The sequence below is a fragment of the Cotesia typhae genome, unplaced genomic scaffold (assembly GCF_013202065.1).
Source record: "Cotesia typhae breed Kobodo isofemale line unplaced genomic scaffold, CoteBio_Ctyphae contig_22, whole genome shotgun sequence".
Lineage (NCBI taxonomy): Eukaryota > Metazoa > Arthropoda > Insecta > Hymenoptera > Braconidae > Cotesia > Cotesia typhae.
In genome coordinates, this window is record NW_027423728.1 from 3,076,780 (window position 1) to 3,094,893 (window position 18,114).

An 18,114-nucleotide genomic window follows, 5' to 3' on the forward strand; every position below is an offset into this window, starting at 1 on the left:
GGATGAGTTTATATCTTAAAATATGTCAATAGTTCATAAGGTACAAGGCCATTACTTAATTATGTATTTAGAGATAGACCATTTTCAAATGCAGCCTAAATACTTATCATCATAAATTGACTATTGGTGACAATGTACTGAAACCTTGAAAAGGCACAACTCCAGATCAAGACTTTTCCAAAGATACTAAATTTAACCATAAAAACCCATTTTATCATATAAATACATTGGCCACAAAATTTTTCTTACTCTCTTAATAATATAGATTATTTTTTTTTCTTGTCACTAAATTATTTGCTTATACATCGTTAACATTTACTTGGTTAAAAAATACATACCAAGAGATGTTAATTAGATGGATCTGTGTTTTTGTAGTCCTCACAGAGCTGGTACTTCATAAATGAGTACATTAGACCGTCAAACATTGGAGTATCCTTTGTTTAGCAGCAACCGCTCAGTGGTGTTAGTGTTTTATTTGGCTAGAGGTTAGTCAGTCGATCCGCTTAACCAACCTTAATCATTATCTATCTTCTATTCTCTTTTCCTCGATCATCATTATCACCATAGACAATTTGCAATTTTACTTAGTCAATCTGTGAATTATTCCGAAAGTAAGAAAAATGTTTGAGTCTATGTGAGTAAAATTAGGGATGAAGTGAGTTTGGAATTGGGGTTTATTACATGAACTCCCTGGAGAATCACGGCGAAAAGAGGAAACAAAGCGAGAAGAGAAGAGGATTGACGTACGTCTCAGTGAATCAGAAAGATAATCGGTTCTACTTAGCGGCAGTATTTTTTTTTGCCGAGTATTTTATTAGATAAGTCCACTACAAGGATGAGTTACTTTGTCCTAATCTTGGGGACGCTGACAGAACGTAATTGCTATCGATCCAATGGACCGCCAGAATTAAACGAGAGAGCCGATTATTGCTAGAATTTTATTATCTACTTGAAAAAAGTAGTTAGTTTTATCTTGATCGCTTATTGTGCTTATGATTACATTCTTTCATAACAAGCATCGTTTCTTTGTATACAAAAAATTGGTTCTCTTTTTTTTTCAATGAAATTTTATCTAAAAAACTGATTGATCTTGCTTGCTAGTAACGCGCTATTTTGGATATTCCAATTTTTTAATTATTTACTTAATTATTAACAGTTCCATTGCTGACGATGTGAAATATTATTAAAAAAATCACAATGTTTACTTTGTCATCCGATAAAGAAATTACGTAAGCCATTAAATCACATCAAGATCAATTAGTCATTTGTCCTCCATATATTATTTGATGATATTTACACTATAAATTTAATCTGTAAGGCTACATTTTTAAATTATGTCAAGCAAATAGATTAATTATTAAATGACACATTAGTTTTAAAAAATTTCCAAGTATATAAAGAGCCCGTCGCCTTTCTCCATTACAATCAATCAATCAATATGTTACCGATTTATTCTAAAATACTCTTACTCTTCGTTTGCATCTCTTGTAAGTCATAATCTATATTATTATTATTATTATTATTATTATTATTTATTTATTTAATTGGCCATGGAGTCGAAACCCCTTGCGGCCATCCATAATTGATACAAAAATTTACATATAATTATATAATATGTAAAGCAGTTATATCGCATAAAATACAATATAATATGTATAACATAATATAATATATCGCATCACTCAATCATCACCAAAACGCACATAATAGCAATGTTTTAATATTATAATCTATTATTTTCTAAAAAGTATTGATAACAGGCAGTTCGAAATTCTGTAAACGTTGACAACCTTGTACAGCAAGCTGGCAATTGATTCCAAGTTTTAATCGCAGATATCAAGAATGATTTTTCATATTTTGCAAAGTGATAAAGAGGCAACTCAAGGTAGTCCTGACGAATGTCGCCTCGGCGTAGACGAGGCTCAAGAATTTTTAAGTCTCGCTTAATTAGAGGCTTTTGATTGAGATACAATGCTTTATAAATAAGACATGATAAGGAAAATTTACGTCTGGAACCAATTTTCAGCCAACGGAGGTCGGCATAATACTGAGTGACATGTTCATACTTAGATATTTTAACAATATACCGTACACAAGCATTTAATTTTCTCTGAAGTCTGATCTGTTGCTGACCAGTAATATCAGTATAAACAGCTGCACAGTAATCGAAAATTGGGAAAATAAGAGTAGTAACTAGTCTTTTTCTAATCGGCAACGAAAAAACATCTCCATTCATTTTTAATTGAGCAAGTACTCGCATGCTACGCTTACAGATATCAGTAATTTGTAAAGACCACGTTAAAGTGTCTTCAAGTATAATTCCTAGATATTTAACTGATTTACAATAATCTATAACAGTATCATTAACAACAGTATTCGGAATTACTTCACGATGAACATCAGCCAATTTCTGTGCCTATCCAAAAATCACAGCCTTGCTCTTATTCGGGTTTAGTTTCAGACCATTTTTAGTACACCATTCTAAGATTACAGAAATTTCCTTATTAAGAGTTCTCACAGAGCTATTGATATCGCAAGGTTTACATGTCAAGTAAGCCACTAAATCATCCGCATAAAACATGTGTTTGCAGCGTTTAAGCAAACCACCCAAGTCTACAACATAGATGGAGTAGAGTAGTGGTCCAAGGACACTGCCCTGTGGAACACCACTAAGTATTTCTTTCCATTGTGATATACCAATGTTATCAATACGTATTGCTTGTAATCTATTTTTTAAATATGACTCAATCCATTCAATAGCCAAATCTCCAAAACCCATAGCTTTTAATTTAAATACTAGAACCTCATGCACAACAGAGTCAAATGCTTTACTGAAATCAAAAATACAGCAATAGTAATCATTGTATTTTCAATGCCTAACCTAATATCATCACATAATCTCAGAATAGTGTCCTGTGTATTTAGACCTTCCCTAAAACCAGTTTGGTAATCATCAATAATCCCATTAATAGTTAAATAATTCAAAATTTGATCGTGAACACATCTTTCTAATGATTTCGATAATATACAAGTTAATGATATTGGCTTGTAGTCTGAAAACTCAGTTGGAGTGCGAATTTTAGGTATAGGTAATACATAAGATTGTTTCCAGATAGAAGGGAAGTATCCTGAAGAAAGTGATCGATTAAACAGATCAGTAATAGACTCTAGAAAGTAAGGTATTCGAATTTTGTATGTCTTTATATCAAAACCATCAGGGCCCTTCGAGCTGGAGGTTAGTCTCATGATTCCCTTCTTTACAACATCACAATCAAGTTTTTTAAATTCAAAAGTAGTCTCATATCTAATTAAACATCTGCTAATGTAATTGTAATCGATAATGCCCGAAAATGAACTCCCCACTGACACAAAATAATTATTTAATTCGTCTATATCAATATCATGATAAGCATTGGACTCTGTACTTTTAACCAATCCTAAATTCCGGAAATCATTCCAACAAGATTTCGCATTTTTACAGTTACTAAAACGATGAACAAAATAGTTTTTCTTAGCTTCCAGAATTCTACATTTAATTACTTTTCGCAGATTAGCATACTCTTTAAAAGCAAATCCCGATCTTCTGTAGATCCTATAGAGCTTTGAACGGCGACGCTGAAGAGTTCTGATGTCCTGGTTGATCCATGGTGCCGGTTGATCCCGAATGACAGTCTCTCTGATCGGCACCATTGCTTCTATAACCTCTCCCAGATGTTGGTGCAAACATTCATTCATATTGTCTACAGATTTTTTATTGTATCTGTTTTTGTCATTAGATCATCATTAGATTTATCTGTCTACATTATATTATATGAACAACGTGGCAGTAAACAGGGCGTGTCAGGTTGCAAGATCAACTTGTTGGTAGATAGATGCGTCATTCAAGACGCAATCTACTACCAACGCAACCTGTCCATGGCCTGGATTGACTACCGTAAGGCATTTGACTCAACTTCACATGAGTTGATTCTCTATCTGCTCAAATGCCTCGGAATCAATCGCCAAACAGTGGGATGCATACAACGTACGATGCAGCTCTGGCGAACGCGTTTTTACATAGGAAGTGGAAATGCATTGCACGTAACCGGAGCTGTTCAGTACAAGAGAGGCGTCTTTCAGGGAGATTCTCTAAGCCCTCTGTTGTTTTGCATCTCACTGCTGCCAATATCTGTTGCCCTCCGACAAACTCGTGGGTACTCTGCGGGGCCACCGAGTGATCGAGTATACTCGATCACTCACCAACTGTTTATGGATGATCTAAAGATATACAGTGCCAACAAAGATCATCTACAAACGGCCCTCAACATCGTAGCAGAGTACACACGAGATGTCGGAATGTCTTTGGGTTGGACAAGTGTGCGGTCGTACACCTGGCGAAGGGTAAGTGCTCTGATACGGGTGGAGATGTCGAATTAGTGGATGGGAGCGTCTTAAGAGAATTAGACGCCGGAGAGTTGTACAGATATCTAGGGATTGAAGAGCGGCGAATGCATGCCGTCTCTGAAGTCCGAACAACTCTTCGCAGCGAGTATGTTAGGAGACTCCGGAAGATTTGGTCATCAGAACTTTCCGGCAAGAACAAAGTCTCAGCTACTAACATGCTCGCTGTCCCGGTCCTACTTTACTCTTTTGGGGTCCTGAAATGGCCTCGAAATGAGTTGAAAGATCTCGACATCAAAACCCGTAAAGTCATCAATATGAATCAGAGCATGCACCCTAACTCATCAGTCGCCAGGATGTACCTCTCCCGGAACATCGGAGGGAGAGGATTGCAGAGCTTGGAGCGGCTTCACGATCGTTTAGCTCTGGGTTTAACATACGAGGTTGCCAATTTCACAGCAGACGAGGACGACTTCCTGATGCAATTTGTTCATAGTCATGAAAATGCGCGGAAGGGATCGTTCTTGTATAAGGCAGCAATCTACGCGGCAAATACCTTAGGTCTCGGAGAAATAAACGCTCTCATTGAACTCCCGAAAAAGGAGTTCAAGAGCGTCGTCAGGATAGCCGAGGAGAAAAAACTCCTCGGTGAACACATGGACAAGTCCATGCACAGCGTGTATTTCAAACACGTCCGTGACCATGGCTTGTCCACCCAGCTGACATTCTCCTTCTTGGAGTCAGCTGGCCTGATGTCCGAGACCGAAGGGTTTATATTTGCCTGCCAAGATGGTGTTATCAACACTCTCGAATACCGTAGCAAGGTGCTCCAGGCGCAGCTTCCGGACACGTCCTGTCGGACGTGTAAACAACATCCGGAGACGCTGATGCACCTTTTGTCGGCATGTCCTGTGCTGGCAAGAGGTGCCTACATACAGCGTCACAATGCTGCCCTGCGAGTACTCTATTATCATCTCAGATATAGCTACGGTATCGATGAGACACCAGTGCTGCCTTAACTGCCAGGAGATATTCCGCAGGTTGTTGAGAATGACAGTTCCAAAATTTATTGGAACATACCATTCGCAACAACCCGGCGGATTGACCACAACAAACCTGATATTGTGCTCTTCGACAAGGCTACTCGTGACATTTATGTCATTGAGTTTTCGGCCCCAGCCGAATACAATATCTCGGCCAAAGAAGAGCACAAACACCAGATATATCAGGATCTCCTGTTTGAAATTGGCAAACTCTACCCAGGTTACCGTGTCAAGCTCGTCGTTTTGGTTGTCGGCGTCCTTGGAGGGATGAAACAGTCTTTTGTGTCTTCACTTGCGAAGATACCGGCTTGCAGTTCAGCAGCCGTGTCTCTAGCAGTGCGGATGCAAAAGGCTGTCATTTTGGGATCTCTGCGTCTACTTAGGCAAATGAATTTGGCCTGCTGCACTCACTAACCGCCTTGTTGTGCGGAGTGGTGCAGCAGTAATGGATGGCGCTCAGGTTGGGCCCTCGGAGAGTCGGACTCCGGGGAAAACCCCCCTGAGCAATTAATAACAAATAATAATAAAAATAGATTTTATTTTCATAGAATTTTTTAGCAGGAGGTTTAATTGGGCGAAAATTTGAATTTTCAGCGGAAGTGCCCTAACTAAGCTCCAGTTAAAAAATTCTATAAAAATCAAATTTATCGTCTTACCCTAAAATATCTTAGGAAAGGCCTAAACACAGCTGATTTCAAAAGCGGAACTGAAAATTCCAATTTTAAGAGGTCCATCAAGGAAGTTACATTTTGGCTCACCCTAAGATATATGTATATATGAAAAATATATCAAAATGCATGTGGGTACTCAAATGAAAAATCTTGATAAGTGTAACATCGGGATGAGCTTATATCTTTAAAAACGTCAATATTTAAAAAAGTACAGTGCAATTTAACAAAAGTCATTATTTAATCAATCAAAATTTTATTTATTTTTAGCTTACAAGTCACGGCAGTCACACAGTGACTGCAAGGTTGCTAGTTTTATCATCATTATGATGTTAATAAAAATTTTAAATGCAATATTTTATTAATTTTTTTTCTTTTTTATTTTAAAGGGATTGAAGCGATTCCAAATCCCAAATGTGATACGAATGAATATTACAATTATAAAGACGGTGGTGATGCGACATGTCAAGATCCCGATGGCTCGAGTTTTGACGTAATTGAAAATACTAATGGATGTCATTGTCTTCCTGGTTTCGTAAGAAACGAACACTATCAGTGTGTAAATCTCGAAGAATGTCAAGAACAAACTAACGAGCCTACAAGTAACTCTGAGAATTCTTACAATATCCATCCGAATAATCCAGAAACAATTAAACTGCTGAGAGAAATTTTTGGAACGCCTAATGATTGGTACGCTCAAAAGAGCCAAGATCAAGTTGACGACGAGTACCCCACACTAAGAAAAGACACTCAGGAGGTTCTTAGAGAACCCAGGGACTCTGGGTATGTGAATCACCACATTGATCTTGACCTCGATGACCCAGAAACTCAAAGAATTCTCCAGCAAATCTTCGGGCCGAATAATTATGATATTCATAGAAATCATCAAGCTGAAGTTGATATTAATAATCCGGAGTTCAAGAAAAATGTAGAAGAAATTTTTGGCACACCTCCTAAGGGCTCTTGATATACTCTGATAAAGTAAATTATAGAATTGAGCTTGATGCTTCTCAAAATTAATTTTATTTCATCTAAATATTTGTCAGATAATGAATATGTATCTATTATAGTTGAAAAATTGTATGATTCATTTTTTTAAATTAAATAGACTTGTAGCTCAATATTAAATAAACACTTCTTCGCACTAAATTAATCAGTAATCGTTCATAAAACTTATTTATTTATGTTTAAAAAATTATTTCTGTGAAAACCTTTTTTAATATGGCCTGATGGTTTTGTTTTAGACTTATCTTAAACTATGTTTTATGCAAAATAAAAATGGAAATTAACTGAACTGAAAATTAATTTAAGAACAGATCAATTATATAGATTACTACAATACGTTCAGCAATATCGCCGTCGAGTTAAAATATTTTAAATAATATTATAAAATAATTAAGCACCTTTTTTTTTTTTAATTTTACTAAAAAAAAAAAATTAGCACATGTGTACAATTTTGTATGGCTTGGCATGAGCTGATAAAAATAGATCTGCTTATAAATAGCACTATCAGTCAGTGTCTGATAATAAAAACTGAATTCTTGTTAAATTTTTTATTTTAATATATTTTCTATAAATATTTTCTCAAAATAAATAACAAATATACGCTTTAAAAAATCAAAAAAATGATTTTTATCCTAGGACTCTAAACCTCACTCTCTTGTCAGGAGAAAATTCAGCGATCATGTGCCCTCTGTCGGTAATTTTCATTACTAACGTTGGTCAAAAGATTATTCATGCAATTTTTATATCAGAAAATTTCTTGACGGGTTTTGATTCAAAAATATCAACCATTATTTAAATGAAGAGAATTATGAAGACATGTACATCGTCACGAATTATGTCAATGTATGCCTATTTACACTTTATCGTACTATCTATTTTTTTAACACAACATACAAAAGTTCAGTTATAGTCGTCTCAGTCTATAACTTATTTTTCAACCGCAACGAGTACCATGTTTATTTTATTCGTAGCGACAAGTGTTCAAAGCTATTCAAGGTCCGTTTTTCTCCACGTTTCTATGAAATTATCTTGAGTAAACGTATGACGTTCATGTAACCTGATGTTCTACCAAAACCAAACATGCGTTACCATCTATCTTATTGCGTTATACTTATATAAATTGACGTCTGTATTATTTTATGATTTATAATTATCAAACAATAATCAATATTAATCGTGACTATGATTAGTTTAGTTCTTCTACTTGTGTTACACGTTACAATAATAACCTCCTTCCCCGCACATATGTTCGTATACTCGTCAAAATGAAACGACGTCAGTTAATTAGATATCTGGAGTAATCTATTCTAAGTAAACAAAAATTGTAATAAATTTTTTTTAATGTTTTACAGATAACGTAAGTTAGTCATTCGACAGCTCGATCATTATATTATTGTTATGATTTTTGAAACCTATATAAAGAAACAATAATCCCAGTATATTTTAGTGTTATCAAAAATGTTGTCTAAAAATTATAAAATTATTTTTCTTGCTGCGGTATTTTGTTTCTCATGTAAGTACTTGCATAGTGTTTTTTGATCTTTAATTTGGAAAAAACTATTTTACTTTGTAAATGAAAATTTTTAAATGTCTCCTTTGAGGATTAATTTATTTTTTAAATCAAGTTTTTAGAAGTTTTTAAATTCAAAAAATCATTTTGCTGTTTACTTTTATAGAGAAGTTTCGTATTTTAAAATTAATTTGAAGGTAATAAATAAATTCACGGGCAGAATTTCTTTAAAAATTAGAAAATTAAATTTTTAAATGCAATTTTATCTATTCAAAAATTGCTGGTGCTGTAAGTCAAAAAGTTATTGATCAATTTTATTCTACTTTTCTTTACATCATTATCGGAAATAATTTACTTAACATTTTAGAGATTTGGAACAAATAAAGTGCACTTTTAGAATGAACAATTGTCTGACAAAATAGTGCAAAATTTTAACTTTTTTTTATGAGCTTTCTTTATTTTTAATTTTATCTTTTTTTTTTTTTTTTGTCATTTTAAAAGTTTATCACAAGTATACAGCAATTTTTTTTGTTTCGTATATATTTTTTTATTTAATAAAATTTTTTTAAAACAATATTATTAAAGGGATCGAAGCAATACCAACCGGAAATGTCGATAAAGATTACTTAAACTTGAACCCTAGAAACATAGGAACTTCCCACGATTGCCCTGAAAATGCATACTTTAGCGAAATAGTACCAGTTTGTGAAGCTTATTGCAACGATCCACATCCTACCTTGTGTTACAGAGTAAGAAATTTTTATATTTAACTTAATAAAATCAATCAATGATTCACTAACATTTTTTGTATTCCAGTTCGGTTCAGACGGCTGCTTGTGCATTGAGGGCTACATCAGGAACGCAACTAGCGATTGCATAAGAATCGAAGACTGTCCTACCGAGTCAGAGTATTCAGAAGAATTAGGAAATAATTCCTACCAATACAAAGATTGGCCGGAAGCCGAACCATCGAGGATTGATGATATAACCGACCAATTCAGTGACGAGGAATGGCAAAAGAGACTCGAAGAAATTTTTGGAACTCCCGATAAAACTTCAGTAGAAATTGTTGAATAATCAATAATCAATTAGTACATTAATTTTTATTCTTATATCAGTTACAGAAATTTATTGAAGCCTCGTGTGTTTTTTTAGCGTTGTTTTGTGTTTTTCAATGTAAAAGTTTTAAAGTTTCACTTTTAAAATAAATGAGTTAATAATGAATAAAAAAATTTTAATCTTATTGATAATCTACATTATTAAGAGAATAAGAAAAATTCTGTGTCCAGGATAGTAATAACATAAAATCGGTTTTTGGATAAAATTTAGTGTCATTGCAAAGGTCTTGAATTTAATTTATGCCTTTTCAAGGTTTTATATCATTCTCACCAATAGTCAATTTATTATGATAAGTATTTAGGCTGCATTCAAAAATGCTTTATCTCTTGATACATAATTAAGAAATGACCTTTAATCTTGTAAAATATTAACATTTTTAAGGATATAAGCTCATCCCGATGTTACACTCATCAAAACCTTTCATTTAAGTACCCACATCAATTTTTCATATATTTATATATATATTATATATATGTATATATGAAAAATATATAAAAATGCATGTGGGTACTCAAATGAAGGCTCTTGATGAGTGTAACATCGGGATGAGCTTATATCTTTAAAAACGTCAATATTTAAGGAAGTACAGTGCAATTTAAAAAAATTCATTATTTAATAAAGCAAAATTTTATTTATTTATAATTTACAAGTCACGGCAGTCACATAGTGACTGCAAGGTTGGTAGTTATTATTAAGAATAATTTAGATTTGAATTTTTATTTACGGAAGTTGAAAATTCAAGTTTTAAAAAGCTCAAGATAAATTTATATTTAAAGTATTTCAGTAGTGGATTTAAAATTAAACGACCATTTAAAGATCCATGGTGACATGTAACTTACGGAAGCTAAAAGCTACTGTAGACTAGATCAACAGAGAGATACAGAGAGATAATATAAACATAAAGTTAAGTAAAAAGCCTCTTGAACGTTATGTTTTCCACTTGGGTAAAAACAATGTGATATATAGAAAATAAAATCTTAAAAACACTAGACGTATTAGTAGAGTACCCGAGATTAGTAGCAATTTGTTACGGGCATTACGCTGACAGCCAGACAAACTTTTAGATAAATTGAGAAAGCAGAGGTACCTTTTACAGATGAGATGCATATCGCAAATAGTTGAGTCATGATGTCATCGACACGGCTGGATAAGAACCAAGTAACAAGTGGTCGTCCGGAAAATTTATTTTACTTTTTAGATAAGAATATTCCTCCTTCTACGTTACCGGGTACTTTAAGGGCAGAAATCACCGGGTAAGTCCAGTTGAGGACGAGAGTTTTGACCAAGTATATAGTTTTTTTTATTTCAAAATGGTGTGCTACAGTATTAGGATCTTTTTGAGCTTTGCATTTGTCAGTTTTACTCGTAAGTTCAAATTATTTTTTACTATTTTATTATTAATCATTTTTGCTTAAAAATTTTTGAAAAAATGTGATTTTGTAATGAAAAAATTTGTGTAGTAAATGATTTTCAATTGATTCAATCTCTTCGGAGTGAAATTCACTCCGAAAAGAATGTTAATAATATTTTTAATTAGTTTAATCTAATAAGTAAAATTTTGTATTTTAAAAAAATTATATTAATTTTTTTTTTAATTTCTGCAAGTAAAATTTTTCGATTAATTCTCTTCAAAAAAAGTTATTTGTTTAGAAACCATAAAAATTTCTAATTTCAGTAACATTGAAGTAAATAATTTTATTTAATAAAATGTAATAATTTATTATTTTTTACTTTTTACGTTAGGATTTATTAGTAAGACTGAAAAACAAAATCATTCTTAAGATAATTTGTTTCAATGTTTCAGAAAAGTAAAATTAAAAAAAATAAAAATTATTCTTTATAAATTTATTTCGAATTCAGTCCCGAAATTTAAGAGTATAAATATGAGTTAAAATAAAATTTTTACTTTTACAGTGACTGAAGCATTTCGAACAAATCCTTGCCGAGAAAACGAATTTATTAAATTACACGAAGAATGTGAACCACATTGTAACAATCCAAAGCCTGAATTTTGTCCATATGTGAGTAATATTTTATTTTTACAATGAAAAATTAAAAATAAGTAGAAATAGTTGAAAAATTAAATATACTGTTTAACCCATAGATGCGAACGACATGGTGTAAATGTAATCCTGGTTTTGTACGAAACTCAGAAGACCTGTGTGTGAAGCCCGAAGAGTGCAGTACTGACGATCTTCCTGAAGATCCAGAAAATCAAGACATTCCTGATGATGCTGGTGAGTTAAAGGACCAACCAGAGTCAACAATTATATAACTAAAGTTAAAATTAATTTTTATAATTTTTCATTGATTTTTGCTACAGATGGTGAGATTTTCAAAGTATACTCGAAACTCGATAGATATTGTGGAGAAAATCAATTTTATACGCACAATATCATCTTGTGTGAACCTTCTTGCGAATATCCGATCCCTCATAGAAACTGTCAAGTTGTAAGTTTTTGTTTTGTTATTATTATTAATAATTAAAATGTTCCCACTTTTTTAATTTTGATAAGAAATCAAATAATAATTATTTACTATTTTTTTTGTGTTACGGCTAGATTTCTTTTCATTCATGATCAAATTTAAAAATTCGAATACCATGCCATATGGCATTGTATTTTCTTAATAAAAATATTTTTTCTATTTTCTTCCGTGTTTTTTTGTTAATAGCGAAAAGCGTAAGTTTTAACATAATTTGTTAATAATTTAATTGATAGTTTTTTTTTATTTATTAAGGCTTTAGTTTTTAAATTTTTCAGTTAATTTGCTACTCAGTCTAATACAACAATTATTTCTCTAATTTTTTGTAATATTGTAAGCCTGTATATCCCTCCAAGCATAAACAATTTAGCCACAATTCATATCTAAATTTGTCATTAAAGATAAATTTGATTGAAAAAATAATTCAGAGGGCCCAGATCAGAACTCGAGCCTGGATCTTTTAATTACGCGCCAAAGGCTCTACCTGTTAAGCTATCCAAGAAAACTTTAAATGAATATTATTGGGCCATTCATTAATTACGTAAGGACAATTTTGGTGACTTTTGACCCCTCTTATCCCCATGTAAGTACAAGTAAGGTTTCGTGAACCTCCCTCCCCTTTCTTACGTAAGATTCTATCTTAATCTTCTAAATAATAAACGGTTATGTTAAGAAAGGATCAGTCAAAACATATGAAATTTACTAAGTTATTTTTTTTTAATAAGCAATAAAAATTATTTAAATAAAATAAAAAAATTCAACTGTACACTTCAAAATTAAGAAAGCTATTTAGAATCCAAAATGGAATTAGATTTTTGATATTAAATTTTGATTCACGAAATATTGCGTAAGAATGAATTTCACCCCCCTCCCTCCAACATAAGGACATACAGAGATTTTCTTAACCCTCATCCCCGTCAATACCTTTACTTAATTAATTAATGGCCCCTATAAATCAGTGTTTAGGAGAAAATAAAGTACATCATCGGCTCTAAAAATAATGTGTTAAAGTATATTTGAATATGTTAAAGAGTATACACTGATAAAAAAAATTAACTTGACTCAAGAGTTAAAATCTTGAACCAAGAATACCATTTTGAAGAAAATGATTTTTTTGGATCAAGAGAATAAATTCTTGAGGTAAGAAATTATTCTTCGTCTAAGAAAATTTTCTTGTTTCAAAAATTTATTCTCTTGACTTAAGAAAATCATTTTTTTCAAAATTGTATTCTTGCTTCAAGAGTTTGACTCTTGAGTCAAGTCAATTTTTTTATCAGTGTAGAAGACAACATCTATTATAATCCAGTTTGACCAACATGATAGCGTTTGAATCGCTTACACTTTATGCAAAATTGTAATCTATCGTACAAATCAATTAAAAATAAAATTAATACATTTTTTGTAAACGTGTTCTAAATTTTTATTTATAATCCGACGTAATAGTTTATCATGTAACTGAGTGAAGGGGGCTCTCGGTTATGAATAGATTAGCATAACGAGCAAAGCGAGTGCGTTAACACACGAGTATCGAATATTGAAGTCTTACCAACTATTCATACATACATAAACGTAATCAACGTAAATAAAAATATTTATCAATACAATTTTTTTTTTTTTTTTCAACACTGATAACAAATAAGTTAGTTTTTTTAATTTATAATTTTCTAAATAAATTGTTGTTAATTTAATTAATTAATAAAATAAATTAATAAAATTATTATTATGTGTCGTTTCAGACTTTAGCCGAAGGATGTCGATGCAAACCAGGATATCTTAGAAATTCAAACCGAGTGTGTGTAAAGCCAACTTCTTGTAAAAATAACATGTTAATTCAATTGATTTGATTACATTTAAAAAAAATAAGAGATTAAATTTTTGCAAACAATAAATAATATTAAGATTAAAATAAATAAATTGAAAAATAAAAAATAAAGTTATTTTATAAAAATGTTTTGTTGAAAATAAATAAAGTTAATTATAATTGCATAAAGAACAGAAGCTATGCAGATATTATATATGTATAGGTAAAGATCAATTAATATATCGTTACTATGGTGTGACTAATGGAAATAAAATTGAAAGGCTCTTATTAGCGTTGTGGTTATATTATTCTCGGTATAGTCTGTCGTGATAAATAAAAATCACCGGTACAATTTATAGACATGATAAACCGCGATATTTAATCCTTGTAAATTGCTATAATGGTTTGTATGTGAATATGTGTAACCACACTTAGGAGACACACATATACATGCCTTCTTGGTACGGCGTCTAAAATTAGTATCACGTAAACTGGTTTATCGACGGTTATTAATCGATAAAATTACTATAAAGTTGCAGGAAATATTTTAGTCTTAATCTTAACCATTTAAATACCAGCTGCTTTTATAATTTTATAATTACCTACTGACTATATTAATTATCAATTTTTTTATTATTCCTTTCTAGAAACTTGTACTATATGTCACTAGTAAACGATTATCTATATTATTAAAAAAATAAGAAAAATTTTGTGGCTAGTGTATTTATATGATAAAATGGATTTTTTTATGGTTAAATTTGGTATCGTTGAAAAAATCTTGATCTGGAGTTGTGCCTTTTCAAAGTTTCATTACATTCTCACCAATAGTCAATTTATGATGATAAGTATTAAGGCTGCATTTGAAAATGCTCTATCTCTAGATACATAATTAAGAAATGACCTTGCATCTTGTAAACTATTGACATTTTTTGAGATATAAACTCATCCCGATGTTGCACTCATCAAGACCTTTCATTTAAGTACCCACATCAATTTTTCATATATTTTATATAGTTATATATACGTATATATGAAAAATATATAAAAATGCATGTGGGTACTCAAATGAAAGCTCTTGATGAGTGTAATATCGAGATGAGCTTACATCTTTAAAAATATCAATAATTAAGAAAGCACAGTCTAATTTAATATAATTAAGAAACGACCTTGTGTCTCGTGAACTATTGACATTTTTAAAGATATAAGCTCATCCCAATGTTACACTTATCAAGGCCTTTCATTTGAGTACCCACATCAATTTTTCATATATTTTATGTATATTAGGGTGTGCCGAAATGTAACTTCCGTAAAAAACCTTTCAAAATTAAAATTTTGAGTTCCGCTTTTAACAGGGGCTGCTTTTGGGCGTTTCCTGAGATATTTTGGGGTGAGATGATAAATTTGATTTTCATACAATTTTTTAACAGAAGCTTAGTTTCGGCACTTCCGCTGAAAATTCAAAATTTGGTCAGAAGTGCCCAGTTGAATCTCCTGTTAAAAATTCTATGAAAATCAAATAAATCGTCTCACCTCGAAATATCTCAGAAAATGCCTAAACACAGCTGATGTTAAAAGCGGAACTCAAAATTTTAATTTTAATAGGTTTCTCACGGAAGTTACATTTTGGCATACCCTAATATATATGTATATGTGAAAAATATATCAAAAAGCATGTGGGCACTCAAATGAAAAATCTTGATGAGTGTAATATCGGGATGAGCTTATATCTTTAAAGACGTCAATAGTTAAAAAAGGACAGTGCAATTTAACTAAAGTCATTATTTAATAAAACAAAATTTTATTTATTTATAGTTCACAAATAACAGCAGTCACATAGAGACTGCAAGATTGCTAGTTCAATTTTTATTTCTTGCCGCGATTTTGAGTGACTTTTAATAGAAATTTTCTTTTTCTGTAAAGGCAAATGATGAATCGTGACAATTAATAAAGAATCTAAAAGAAAAAAAAATAGAAAGACAGACATGGAAATATTTTGATTCATTGAGTAGCTGGTTACTTACAGATTGCAATCGCATACAAGATCGAACTATTAATCCTCTTGACAGATTAATATCCTCCTGAAAACTGTACTTTGAACCGAGAACAGAGAACAGAGTCGTGCCGGGGATGGGCAAGGGGAGAAACTCGATAAATAAATTAAACTACGGTGTACTGGAACGATAAATAACCGGAATATTGAATTACATGCTCGATCATTTTCACCTTTTGTCAAATCTTTTATTAAAAATTTGTTTTTTTTTGTTTTTATGTAAAATCTGTAATTCAATAAATGTTTGTGTAATCTTTATTTTATTTGGTTATTTTAGTTATTATTATACCGCAATCTGATATTTGACAAGTATGTCACGTTACATCAGCCTTAATGTGTTTTGAATATTAATCAGCTAATTTAATTTAATGACATAATCTAGTTATTTATTACCGCGAGGCTTTGCCAAGATACCGTCTATTTTTTGTCGAATTTAGATAGTCGTTGTGCAATTTTTTTTAGGACTGTGACCGCTATTTTTTTAACTCAAGTAATTGAATTTTTTATTTATTGAATAAACTGCTGAACGAATTTCGTGGAATCAAAAGAGGATTTTTCAAATTTTTTATGAAAAAATCAAATTTTGAGACATCATACTCAAATATTTTCTTCAAGCGGCTCTAACTTTCAAAAGATTTAAGAATTAAAATTGTAAAAGATTGAAAACCCTTTTTAATCATACCATACACTGAGAGACAGTTTTATTAAATACTAATAAACGCTTATTAGTATTTAGTAAAACACGTATTTGGCTCATGCGCAAATAAAAATTTTATTAAATACAAATAAAATCTTTATTTGGATCAGTTTCGAGGTTTTATTAGTATTTAATACGAATTCATTGATATTAAATAAAAGTTTATTAGTATTTAATATGCGTTTATTAGTGTATAACATGATTTTATTTGTACATAAAATAACTTAGTTTTTTAAGTAATAGACGAATAATAAGACAAACATGTCATAATTGGTTTTTTTTTGTTAATAAATGGTTATGAACAAATTTTATATTTATAAATCTTTTATCTTTTATCGCCAAATAATGTTAAAATATTGACGATTATTCATATTTTCAAATTGAAAAATGTAAGTTAGGAAATGGAAATAAATAAAAATATATTTGAACATTCATTCTTGAAATGATCCAAGTTATCATGAAAATTAGCAAAGTAATTATTCAATGTTTTATTTTAATTATTATATCGGCTGCTCAATTTCAAGACACAGTTACTGAATATTTTAAGATTTCTAAAAATTTTTTTATTAAAAAAAAGTTTGCACACCAAATTGATAAAAAATTTGATTTATGACTAGCAAATACTTGAATATAAATATTTTTAAGACAAAATACTTGTAATTAAGGTTTAAAAGTTATAAGAAATGCAGCAATACTAAAAAAAAATTTTGTAATTGCTGTGTTTTAAAATTGGACAGCGGATTGCTTAGGTTGTACTTTTAAGCGGCTCTAACTTAAAAAGTAATGAATTTAAGAAAAATTTATAAGGAATTAAAATTGTAAAGGATTTAATTCCCTTTATAATCATACAATATTTGCTTGTTTATTTTTGAATTTATAAAAAAAAATGATCGATTTTTATTTTTTTTTTCCCAACAATACTTCAGTTGTTATCTTGAAAGGGATTTAAAATCTAAAATCTTGGATTTAGAAAAATTTTCTAAGAAACCTAAATTGCAAAAAATAAAATTTGTTGTCTACTGACTGAAAAATTCAATGGATTTTTTCCAAATCATTCAAGTTACTACGGAAATTGTAAATGCAATAATAAAAATTTTTTCAAGGAGAGTTTAATTTTTTTTTTAAAGAATTTTTTCAGTCACTAGTAGATGAAAAAGGGATAAATAAAATAAGCCGCTGAACCGTATTACAAATTCATATTCTCGTTTATTGCAATTGCTAGTAACCTTAGGTTAAATGTGTTGTGTGTACATGCATCAAGAGGTGCACGAACTTGGTGACGTGATGTATACACATCTTACAAATCCTTTTATATTCATACATACAATACTAATAGTAATAGTATAGTTCTAATGCC

General features: G+C 31.0%; 3 protein-coding genes across 3 annotated transcripts; all 3 read left to right on the forward strand.

The window, feature by feature from the left end:
• The first annotated feature begins 1,361 nt into the window (after positions 1 to 1,361).
• On the forward strand, positions 1,362 to 7,244 carry LOC141523951 (uncharacterized). The gene is made up of 2 exons (XM_074237537.1): positions 1,362 to 1,487; positions 6,481 to 7,244. The coding sequence occupies exons 1-2, from the start codon at positions 1,439 to 1,441 to the stop codon at positions 7,056 to 7,058; spliced, it is 627 nt and encodes a 208-aa protein (XP_074093638.1). The 5' UTR covers positions 1,362 to 1,438; the 3' UTR covers positions 7,059 to 7,244.
• A 1,014-nt stretch (positions 7,245 to 8,258) lies between these two features.
• On the forward strand, positions 8,259 to 9,838 carry LOC141523958 (uncharacterized). Its single transcript, XM_074237549.1, has 4 exons — positions 8,259 to 8,371; positions 8,449 to 8,609; positions 9,192 to 9,355; positions 9,423 to 9,838. Exons 2-4 carry the CDS (start codon positions 8,555 to 8,557, stop codon positions 9,681 to 9,683), a joined length of 480 nt encoding a protein of 159 aa, XP_074093650.1. The 5' UTR covers positions 8,259 to 8,371; positions 8,449 to 8,554; the 3' UTR covers positions 9,684 to 9,838.
• A 1,059-nt stretch (positions 9,839 to 10,897) lies between these two features.
• Positions 10,898 to 14,086, forward strand: LOC141524581 (serine protease inhibitor swm-1-like). The gene is made up of 5 exons (XM_074238590.1): positions 10,898 to 11,090; positions 11,640 to 11,746; positions 11,830 to 11,962; positions 12,049 to 12,176; positions 13,946 to 14,086. The coding sequence occupies exons 1-5, from the start codon at positions 11,036 to 11,038 to the stop codon at positions 14,051 to 14,053; spliced, it is 531 nt and encodes a 176-aa protein (XP_074094691.1). The 5' UTR covers positions 10,898 to 11,035; the 3' UTR covers positions 14,054 to 14,086.
• The last annotated feature ends 4,028 nt before the right edge of the window (positions 14,087 to 18,114 follow it).